Source organism: Morone saxatilis, unplaced genomic scaffold (genome assembly GCF_004916995.1).
Source record: "Morone saxatilis isolate NCDOM2014 unplaced genomic scaffold, NCSU_SB_2.0 Contig23, whole genome shotgun sequence".
NCBI classification, from domain to species: Eukaryota; Metazoa; Chordata; class Actinopteri; family Moronidae; genus Morone; species Morone saxatilis.
The window spans coordinates 1745241-1757493 of NW_023339796.1; the positions used below are offsets into that span (position 1 = coordinate 1745241).

The 12253-nt window shown below is 42.3% G+C and overlaps 1 protein-coding gene across 1 annotated transcript in view; it reads right to left on the bottom strand.

Moving 5' to 3' along the window:
* Positions 1-12253, bottom strand: part of slco5a1b (solute carrier organic anion transporter family member 5A1b) — a gene marked incomplete in the record, with an annotated part of 195945 nt that overhangs the window by 48238 nt on the left and 135454 nt on the right. The window contains 1 exon segment of the mRNA XM_035671467.1: positions 6080-6292. Coding sequence (XP_035527360.1) covers positions 6080-6292 — 213 coding nt within the window.

A 12253-nucleotide genomic window follows, 5' to 3' on the forward strand; every position in this document is an offset into this window, starting at 1 on the left:
CAACTACTAGGCCATTAACCAAGAGTTTTCCATCAATAACTTCCTAATTACTACCCCATTCAAAAGAGAGGTCTTGCTCCTAACTAAGCAACCTTAAACTGAGATCATTTAAAGAATAGTAAAAGATTTTAAGTCTTGTGACTTTGGCCCAAACTGAATATTACCGTAGTTATGAGCTCACCTCACTTTAGAATGGGGAACATATTGTGAGTTAGACACTCTTATCGCTTGTAGTTCTGTGTTTTATTACATAAGAATAGACCACATTTCTAAGAGTGAATGAGTACCGTAAAACTTAACTTAATAGCCCAGGCTTTTATTTCACTTGTTCAGAAAAGGTAGGACATATTATAAAACTGTTTATCTAACGAAGACTTTTGCCAACATGGACATGCTCAATATTCACCTTTATATTTTTGTAGGAGATCAAAGTGGCTTAGAACTCGCTCAGGTGGGCTTTAAGTTTTATACATCCAAAGAATTTCTATAAAATTCGACCAGGCGTCTAATTGAGACCTTTATTTGTTAAAATGTGAAGCCACACCAGGCACTTCTTGGGTTAAAGCTGCAAATATCTGATATTTTATGCCTTTGTTCACATTTGTATTTGATCATTTTTATTCCAAAACTTGAAATCTTGTCAGATCGGGAGGGGAAAGCATCTGAGGCATCATTTGGAGCATCATGGAACATTAAACATCTCTGCTAAGCCTGTTCTTGGCAAAAAAGATTAAATGTCACTGCATGGTTCACAGACTGTAGTCAGGAGAGGAGTTTCCGTGGTACCAGAGGTGGATCCCACCAACTGGCCAATTTCTGATGTTTAATAAAAGCCAAATATTGGCCCCATAAATTGGTCTAAGCCTTCTGGCTGTTATATACACCTGGTTTCTTGTCTGTGTGTCAGTGTTATATCCTTAGCAACACAACATGGAGCCCAATCAGCACAAGGCACTGCATTGTGGGTGTTTTGTCAGGGAGGGGAACACATGATCAACAGCATTCATATTTTAACAAGCTCACACGGTGAACTCTGCCACAGCAGCAAATTCTTTTATGATGTAATTAAAACAGATTCAAAATGGCTTCCCCCCGAGAGCCAATTAGAGGACAAAAAGGCAAAAAATTCAAGGAACAATATAACCCAGGACAGGTTTAGAGTCTAAACAGCGCAAATTTACAGCGCCTCTAAAGTCCCAACACCTCCCCTCCCTCGAGCTGCGCCCATTCAAACACAAGTATCTTTATTTACAGTGTATTGATTTTCAACGAGACGCACTTTATCAGGTGGCTGGACGCGCCACGTTAATCACTGTGGTTTATGATCTTGATGAGTCTGCTGTGCATTTTCCAGCTTTGTCTCAATGTTGCCTTTTAATTGGGAATTTATGCACTTAATGACGGAGAGGTGAGACTAACAGTAAGACTGCCAAAGAACAAACACATTCAGTCCCCTAGATCCTGTATATACTCAACGATTTTAGCATATCATACCATTGTTTTTTACAAATTGCCTTCTATGTTAATTAAAGTGATTTATTTCTCTCCTAAATTATTGGTTAAAGTCCTTTGATTACTGTATTAAAATCTACTTGCAGACTATTGGACATTGTCTTCCATTTTTGTCAAACATTACGTCATTTCTTTGTAGTAGCACGCAGGGGCTGCCTCATTGTTGGTGCATTCAAGGGCATCCAATTGCTCAATCTCCTGCCAAACAGCAACATTTCAATGCAACGAATGAGAAAATTATCCTTTCCAGGACATCCATATTAGCTTATTTTTCTGTCTTATGGATTCATTTTTCTGACAGCTCATGAATAAAATGCCTTTTGTCAGGTTTTAAATCTAAGATGTTGCTACATCCATTCTCCCAACTACATTAGCTTTGACAATAAATAAAGGTGGATAAATGTTCACTGTGATGGATTACCAATCTCTAGCAAGCTTTAAGTCTTGTCAAATTGATTTTAAAAACAATTGAAATGAATGAAAACAAATGTCTGTCTGGAAGGTAGAAAATCAATCTTAGAATTGATGGCAGCATTTGAAAAACACTTGGCAGAGATTATGTGATTTTCTAAAGCAATTTTTAAGCAAGGTAGCCATTGGTATGCTACAGATAAGCTTGTCATCTGAATAACTGAAATGTAAAACTACAATAAAGTTCTCACTTAATGATGAGACAGTTGATTCAAAGAGACAAAGATTGCCATCGATCCACATAAAGTTAGAAAACCACTTGTGTGAAACACAGCAACAGTCACCAAAGCTTTTACACAAAGAACATAACGCAAAAAAAGGTAAGATATCAAGGAACACGGCTAAGGTACGAGAAAAGGGAGTGCTCACTAACAGAGATGTAGAAATGAGTCTGTGCTTTAACAGTGTGTGTGTGCCTCATCAACCCTCCCTGCATGAATAAAGGTTAAAAGAAAAACCCCAACAACCCCCTCCCATGGGCGCCATGCCAGGGAATCCACTTGGAGCCACATGACCGTCTCGAATCATGCATCACCCCGGGGCGATGGTAGGCGTGTCAGTGATGGGGAGGCGTGTGCCACCCAAAGCACCCCCTCTTTATGAAAGCCTGCTAATGGTGAGGAAGACTGGGACTGGGGGTCGGGGTGTGTTACCAGGGCCCACCCGGCCCACAGGGGCGCCTCTGTTTACATGCCCTTCTGACCAAAACAAATGTAGGGGCCTTCGCCTCTGTGCTTGAACAAACAAACAAATAAAAGGGGAACATGATACAATATGGTGGAGTCGGGGGAGGGTGGGGGACGAGAGACTGAAGGGTTGAAGAAATGCTAGAGGAGAGGGAATGTAGGACAGGATAGTGACACCATTATGTCTGGACTGCAGCTGCCAACAGCTTTTACACTGATAATATTTGAATATGACCATTTTCATTCATGAATGAGACAGAAATGTAGTTGCCTTATAAAGAACATACAGTTTAAATAAGAGAGAAAGCTTACATTGGCACTTGCTATTGTTTAAATTTCTACGGTTCCCTTCATTACTATGTTTGAATGAAAGCAGTTACTTGTGAAATCAATGTCACTAAATTTCTGCCAGATACAAAGGCCAATAAAACAAAGTTAGTATGTTTATTGTCACAGTACAACCTGTAGTCACCATGTTGAGAGCCTTGCTAACTGAAAATGTTGAATTGGGATTAGTATGGACTCATGTTGCCAGACTAATGAGTTTCTTTATTAGAAATCAATCATATGTAAAAAGACAGTTAAAAAGCAGGACTGGCTGAAATGTTTTTGAGGCACTATTTGATGAAATTTGACCCTTGATTATTAGCAATAACAGTGTTCAATACCAAAGTTGCATTACCTACAGTGCTCTTAAGTATGGTTGGGGCCTAAAATTATAAACCAAAGATGGACATCTTACCTACATGCCCTTACATTTTTCCACATTACATTAACATTAAACTACTTCTTGTAACGCACACAAATCCACTCTGTACAAACTTCCAACATAATTCCAGAGATATGTGGACAGGGCACCCGTACTGACCTGCCTTATGCGCAGTCTAGTTTCTATATATTGCCCACATTTCACTCCGGCACTTGTTGTTGCAGCATAAAGACAAGGACTTTGAAAACTGTAAGGGTTTGTGTAAGACAGGAAATAAAGAACCACATTGACACAGGGAGAAAGGAGGTGTAGGACAGTCAGTGAACAAGAGTTATTGTTTGCTTGTTTAATCTAAATTGAGATGTACTGGAAATATGTTTTGCACTTATTCTTAGGCCGTGCAAAGATGATGCTATCGTGCCTGTGAAGGTCCTTGAAACTGAATTGAGACAGAGAGAGAAAACAGACACAGTGTGAGGCTGGCCGAGGGAGGCAAAAAATATTATAGTAAAAAATATCTTAGCAAGTCATTCAACCTTCTCTTCTGTCTTAAAGACTTGATGAAATGTGCAAATGTGTTGAGATATATCTACTAGTTTCCAAAGCATTTCTCATGTTTTAAGAAGTTTCATGGTGCGGCTGATGATATCTTTGAATAAGATAATGTTGCTTCAAGATAATATCTTGATTTAGGGAAAATCCAAGCAAAAAGTTGAGTTCCACTGCAATCAAGTGCAATGATCTCACCCTGCTGCAGGATAGTTTCTTCTACTTCGAGGAAAAAAGGAAGACTTTTAGGATCAGATAAAAGTTTGAATCAGATGTAAAGATAAACTGAAGGCGACGTTGTAGACTCCCATGTCGGTGACAGAGTAATCCAGGGACTGACTGACTGACTGACGGGCACCATCCGCCATCTCACCGCCCAGCGCTCAGACACGGTGTGCACGCTCCTCTGTCGACGCCTGTCAATCAATCTCTCCTTTGTCAGCGTTGGCCAATCCCATGTTGCGGTTTCACCGGGAGTGTTTGATTGACAAGCCGGGGAGCGGAGGAGCGGACAGGGGAAGGTGGAGTGGATTGGGAGGTAGCTGGTGGCACGGTGATGCGAATGGAGGAATGGAAGAGTGTGTGTGAGTGTGCAAACTGAGGCCTCAAACAAACGCGCCAAGGGCAAGAATCATTAACATGCAGTAGCTGCCGAGTGTGTGCATGCGTATATGTGTGTGTTTGTGCATGTTTATGTGTGTATGCCTGTGCGAGTGTGTGTGTGACAGCCAGTATGAGGGAGCCGCAGTAGTAAGGCCGTCAGGCAGCCTGCCGCTTCCTGTCTGCTTTAATTGCATGTAGCCCTAGAGACTGCACACACACACACACAAACACACACACACACACACACACACACCAGCCCAGGGAACCCCTCTACACAGCAGCGCTGACAAAGAGACGAGGCTTACATGGCTAAGATGGGAGCTGAACACCGAGGTCTTTCACTGAGGATGACGACGGCTCGCTGTCGAGACTCGATAAAGATGACAGAGGAAGGAGAATCAACTGGAAGAGCTTTGGGAGTTTGGGCTGAGTAAACCTCCCAAGAATGAGCAACACAAATGTTTTTGTTAGCTATTAATCAGATAAATAATGCGTAAACACAGTCTAACGTGTGAATTTTAATTAGCATTTTCCAATTAGAGGCTTAATGCGAATCTCGGAGGCAAGTAAGCGTGAAGATAAGTTTCTCACACTGAGGAAAAGCAAATATTTTATGTATAATGTTAAATGTGTATAGCTGAAATGTCAGCCTGTCATTGGACATGTTGAATGTCAGACTTTCAGAAACAGTAGTTAAATCATATTTCTCATATTTCAGTTTCCATCTTCTCCCTCACAATAGATCTTTATGCAGAAACGTACGTCATGACTCCTCAGAAGTCCCCGGTGATGAGGTAAACCTCTAACGCAGCAGCACAGTCTATTTCAGGAGTTAAAAATCCCCGGAGAAGAGCATAAAATGTAAGCACTTAGGGGATGGGCTGGGCTCATTATAAAATCAATGCTCACAGGACCACTCTCATTTAAAAACATGGTGGGGAAAAGGTCAGGGAGAGAGAGACGGAAAAAATCTCAATCTAATTCTTTGCTCAAAAAGCCACTTAATATTGGATTCTGTAAATTAAATTTCACACCCCGCTATTCCGGCCAAAGGATAATTACAGCAAACAGAGGGGGGAATGGAAATGACTGGAGGTGGAAAACCTGTTGGATTGGTGATACTGCTTCATGTCTCAAACAACAAATTACAGCAGGGGACTAAGTACAGTCAGCCTTCACCACACAGCATCAATCTAGTAACATGGTGGCATAAATAAAAAAAAACTGAGGTTGAGTCTCACACTTCCACAAACATGGGTTGGTTTGAACCCCACGAGCAATCCCAAAGTAAAAGTTTTTAGCCACCAGCACTAGAAATGTACTTGAGTTAAAAGAAGGCACTTTATCTAAAAGCATTGCTATTAAGCTGCTATTTGTTGGACTAAAAATTGTTTGTTTTACATACATTCACAGTAAAATAAGCTTGTAAATGTATGTATTTATAAATAGAGAATCAACATCTGGTATGAATCTGATTTTAAAAAGCAAAAACAAAAACATCAAATACAAATCTTTTCAAAGTCACAGATGGCACAGTAGCACCTCCTACCTGATAGGTGGCGGTAGCATCGCTGGTAGTATCTGTTCCCAGATTGGTGAGCTTCTCCTTGAGCTTGTGGTGGGAGCGGTGGCGGAGGCAGTAGACCACGGTGGAGGCCAGCAGCACACCAACGATGCACAGGATGGACACGACAGTGAGGACGAGGAACTTGGTCGACTCCGCCTGGCTGTATTTGGTGGGGATCTGGTTGATCTGACTTCCCTGTGGGCCACAAAAGAACAGATGAAAAGGGTTAATAATATGTTTCTATTACTAGTTTTTATCTGAGGTGAGTGGTTCCCTGTGCAGCTCAATGGGTAGAGCGTGGTACTCTCACAGGCAAGATAAGAGTTTTGATTCGCCTGCAATGCTAAAAATGTCTGCGCTTGTGACGGTAGCAGGTGCTTTGGAATAAACTACAAGGGTGTAAAACTATGTACCTAAAAGTGATCATCAGGCAAATTCACTGATCAATCAGACAAGAAGAATTAATCTGCACAACAGTGTTTGACTGGAAAAAGCCTGCAGACTCTCAGTGCTTCCTGGCACATGAGATTGATACCCCTGGATTAAAGCTTCCACCAAATGGTCCAAAAACATTTGACAGTAATCTATCTGAACCCCCTTAAAAAGCTTTAATTATTTTTGCTTCCAAAGATTTCCCCCCCAAAAAATGTTTGTTCCAACATCAGTAGATGAAAGTGTAAATCACATGGCTCTTTTCTTTCCTTTTTTGGAAAGACATAAATATGCATATCACTGTGCTCGATGAAAAGTATAATCACAAGCGTTTGTTCCACCATCTGTGCCCAGGAGTGCATAGAATGCATAAACTCCTGTTTAGGAAGGCATTCTGGATGTGCCTCGACAGCTCAACACGCCGTTTGCTATATTGGAGGAATTCTCCACCACTGTGAATGGAGGCAACAGACGTTCCGCCGTTTTGAGCAAGTGCCTCGCCAATTTCGACCTCAGCAGCACTTTAATCCAGCGCGTGAGAACCAGATCCTTCAGCAAACAACTGGAAGATGAAAGATTTCTTTTCACACAGTCTGCTGCCTAAGATAACACAATGGACACATACTGTACGACAAAAGTCTCTGTTTGAACTGCTTCTTGAGTGTGTAAAAACCACCACGGCGGTAATTTGTGCGAGGGGAAGTAAGTCTTATTGAACGTTAAGAGCTGCAGCTCCGACTGCTGCTTGCTGTTCATTTTCAGACACCAGCGAGCTCAAGATAATGGGCCTGTTGCGTTCTACCTGACTACTAAGAGTTAACAATAGGCAACATAATTCCCCATTATTACACACTGCGTAATGATCTTGACAACAAAAAGCGAAGCAAGAAGTAAAAGAGAGGCGCTACAAATTGCACTGCCAATGACAAGGCCTACAATTCCTCCTGACAGAGAATTATCAAAAGAAATCAATCGCAAAAAAAAGCTTTTTCTTTACTCAAATGTTTTTCACATCTTTTTTAACACAGTAGAAGATAAATTCCCCCCTTTTACTGGTTCAGAAATGTACCGGCTTACTACAGCTCGTCACTAGCTCGCCCTGATAGTAATTCTATGCTGCATACTAAGTTTGTTTGGTATCATTTTTGTGCCAGAGAAAAGTGCTGAGAAAAAGGTGCTCTCAACCTCACAGAAAGGCAGCAGGCTTGTCTTGAGGGTAAAAAGAAGGAGGGGGGTGAAAAAAAAATCCCTGTCCCTCGGTGGTGGAGGTCACAGAGATTAGGCGAGGTGCGGCGTGGTGAGTTAATGGAAAGGAGGCTTTGAAAGCGGTAGGGAGAAAGGGGGCAGCCTTGTCGAATCCCTCCTGCCTGCCTGTCAGCACAGAGAAACCCTGAAACCCTGGGAGGTGGGAAAAAGGGCCGCTCTACCCTGCACACGGATTGTTCTGGAATTCTTGTGAGGTTTCAGGGAGTGACCCCCCTCCCACCCGACCAAACCACCACCATCACCACTTGATGATGCCCCTCCTTGCCACCCCACCCCCTATGATTTCATTCATTGCTGCTTCTGCATTCAGCACCTGATAAAGAGTGCCTGCAGAAAGACCCACAATGGGGGACAACAGTTGTCCGATGCTTTGTGGGGTGTCCAATTTGCTTGGGGAGCTCTAAGCCGTACTGTAAAAGCTGGTTGCATAGTAATGTGACGGCCCTGAAAGGAAACAGTGGGCGTCTCTGACTGGGGCGCTGCACTGAACACCATTCTCCCAGTGCTCGGAAAAATATATTTAATAATAAAGCGGAACAAAAAATGTGAGAAATTCAGCACTGAAGTGCAGAAACATATAAAAGATTTATCTACTAGTAACTGCAAGTTACTACTGAGGCTGTTCATAAATCAGTAATAAACAAAATGCAGGGATTCTGTTTATGTTACATTTGTATAGCTGCATATATTAATTTTGCACCAGACATCTATAAAAGCAGATGCAATTGATTGTAGTTTGGCTGTGTATTTTTAATGTTTCTTTTCATTAATGTGGCCTTAATGTAAAAGATCGCAGCAGAAATATCGGCCGTTAAGGAAGCATCATAAACAAAAGTAGCTGAGCAGTAGCCTGTACGCGTTGTGGGCTTGGCAAGGCCATTAATAATGCATTACTGCTGATTCCACATGCTTCCACTGCAATCATCTTTTGCAAAATGTATTTTTTTTTTCTTTTTTTTTTTTTTTACCACGAATCAAATAACTTCATTTGTCATTTTACTCCCCGAGTCATCTCATTGTTTTGTCAAATTAAGTTTCATGGAGAGGGATTGCATCTTGCTCGGCTAGTAATGGCCCATAATTCAAGGCTCTAACTGTAACAGCTCAGTCATCTTTCACAGGACAGATGCCGGCGTTTCCAAAGCACTCCCCCCCTCCTCTCACACACACACACACACACACACACACACACACACACACTGATTCCACCGCCACTCTGCTCTCTCTATCATGGCTGCCTAACATGTCTGTCTATTGATTCAAACAAATGTAGCCTGACCCCACCTGCTTAATCAAGTTTGGTTGCAGTTGTTAGTAACAGCAAACGGGTGGAGCAGTGTGTGTGTGTGTGTGTGTGTGGCTGAGTGTGAGAGAGTTAGAGAGGGAGAGAGAGAGGCTGGGGGGTGTATGACTTGTTAGTTTGCAGCTATGAAAAACGAGCAGCATTTGTGCTCGCGCTGCAGAGGCAGATGTAGCAGAAATGTGCAATGATTGAAAATCAAATGTTTGCTCAGGACGGGAGGTGGAACGTTCACACATAAGCCAGTGCATGCAGTCATTACTGTGCAGAGGACTGTGTAACCTTTCCAGCAACGCAGCATGAAACCCAACACTGTTGAATAGCTACAGTGTATCTGCATGGCGATTCTTATTCCTGTCATAAGTGTGTCACCTACACTGTTTCCGATAATAAGAGGCTATCTGTGCGGCTCTGCAGCTCTAAGGCCTTTCTTGACTCTCCCTCCTGTGGCTTAACACTTTCAATCAAATTACATGTTGAGGGCTGCGACCGGTAAGGTGAACTGCAGCTCAGCGGAGAGAAATTAAAGGAAATCTTTGCTGCTGGTACGATTGTAGGAGCAGAAAAAGAAAAGGAATAATCTGTGACAATAATCAGTATGACTCTTGTGTTGATTTCGTCGCTAAAAGGAACACAGCCAGAATGAAATAGCACTCCAGACTTCAATCTGGACCATTCCTGGCTCAGATGTGAATTTTTTTTAATCATATGACGCACGAAAAAAAAAAAACCCACAGAAAATCCTGTTTGTTTCTGGAGGAAAATCAGACGTTTCGATCAAGTCTGTTTCAGTGAGCGGCAGAAAATGAAGGGAAAATATTGCCTCCCCAAAGGCAGAGGGGAGAAGGGAGTTCCTTTCATGCCTCCACCTCTATTGTCCATCTGGCCCAGCAAAAAGCGATTGTACTTGCAAATTTTTTCATTTCACATAGGCAAACGTGATTTGACATACAGTGTGTGCCGCTCCTGCTCACTGAGTATTTCTGAAAAGCATTAACATAGCCCGTCAGGGATGCTGGCTGTCTGGCTGTATACGCTGCTGGGCTCAGCCCTTTTCAGCAAATATCAGACACACTCCCTACAGACAGACAGGCGTCTTTGAACAGGAGGAATAAAAAAAAAAAAAAGAATAAAAACCCTCAAAAAGAGAGGGGAAAGGATTGTATCGTTACAGAACATTTTTGATGTTTTTTTTACATTTCTCCTGAGTTCTGCATTAAAATCTGTTTCCCTTTGACCACCTCTTTCAACGCTCAGTGTGATGTGTAGGTTGGACTCGAAATTCAGAATAATCTGCTCTGCAGCTGTTATCACGAAAGAAAATGTCAATGAAAAAATTAGAATTCTGTTTTTTAAAAGTGCAGTAATCCTGTGCTGGAAACAAACGTGTGTGTAGCTTTTGGTATCTGGATTTGAGATGGAGGTTTGGTGGTGGAGGGGTTGGTCTCCTGGTTGGTGTGTGTGTGTGTGTGTGTGTGACAGGGTGTATCTGAGTGTGTGTGTGAAGGGGGGTGTGGATTATCCAGGCTCCCATAGACAAAAGGCAGATGGATTTGCACGGCTCTGGCTTATTCAGAATGGGTGAAAAAAGGTCAGAGGGAGAGCGGCGGCCGGCTATTGTTTTCCTCCACGACGACTGCTGTAGGAAACAAAGGTCTGTCCCTCACCTCTGATTCATCCCGGGCCTTTGAAAAAGTTCAGCCGGGGTTTTAACAAAACCTTTCAGCAAACAAGCACACAGAGACGCACACACACACACACACACACACACACAGCTGCACACGTAAGTAAGTAGAACTATTTACACAGGCTGACATACGCAGAGGGATTTTACATTTGATACACTCACATCTGCAGGTGCACACTTGTACACACTTGCATGTAATTTTGCACACACCCCTCAAACAGTGTACGTGCTTGCACTAATGTGTGCACACACAAATGCACATGCACCGAAGCAAAAGTCCACACACACAAATTGTAAAAAAAATAAATAAAAAACTAACAACATGCTATAAAATACCCAAATTCATTAATTCAATAAGGTTTTTTTTACCAATATAACAGAATAACAATTCATTTAAATGTTTTTCTTTTCCCTCATACCTTTGCCAGACAAAACAGTGGGAATCAATTTCTCAGTGATATCACACACTGCATACAAATTAGGATACTCCTCCAAGTTGAAAATCACTTGCAACATTAAGAAATGCACAACGCGATTTAAAGTTTGCACTCCAGCAGTGCGAAGCCACAGCTGGAAAAAATTAAAACAGCAGCAAATCCCATTAAATGAAATGTTATTACAATGTTACGGTGAGATGGAGCTGCATGAAGCCCCTCAACCAGGGCGCGCCGTCAATCAGTGTCTAAACTCCACGGATACTCCCATTGCACCTCAAAATCTGTACTCGTGGCTGAGACTAGTTAATTTCTGAAATTTACTGAGGCATTCTGGGGACACAAAATGCTCTTAATGAACATGGCTGCAACAAATTATGATATACATTATTTGAAAAAAGCAAAATGCACAAGGGTCTGTGTGTAAAATGTGCAGAACACACTCCCCAATCCAACAGACGAATGAAGAGAAGAGCATCAGCAGGACAGGCGCATCATTGGCATTTGGTAAAGATTTTTGGGGATAAATGGCAGGAAAATTCAACAGCAGGAGGTTATCAGGAAAACTCATCACATCAACATGCAGAACAACAATTCAATCCTACCAAAAATCCATGCTGATGTAATGCAACAGACACCTCCTCTCACGTCTATTTCCCATTCCAGTCCGGCTGCACCGACACCACCGACTCAGAGACAGCAGCACACCGGCGGCGGCAGAGGAGGAGGAGGAGGAGGAGAGAGTGAGTGGGAAAGAGAGGGAGTTTCATTACCTCCCATCATCCCCTTTCTCTGCTTTAAAAAAAACATTTAAAAAAGAAAAAACAAAGTTCCCGGCTTCTCCTCCTCCTTCTTTCGGTCTTTTCATCCGTTGCAAAAAGAGGAAAAAATGCACCAACAGATTTCTCTGACGCAATTCAGAGAGGAGAAGAGGACAGGAGAGGAGAGTAGAGGCGAGGAGAGGAGAAGAGTAAGAGCTTCCACCACTTCCACAGGGAGGAATGAAGCTATTTTTTTATCTGAGAGAGAGAGAGAGA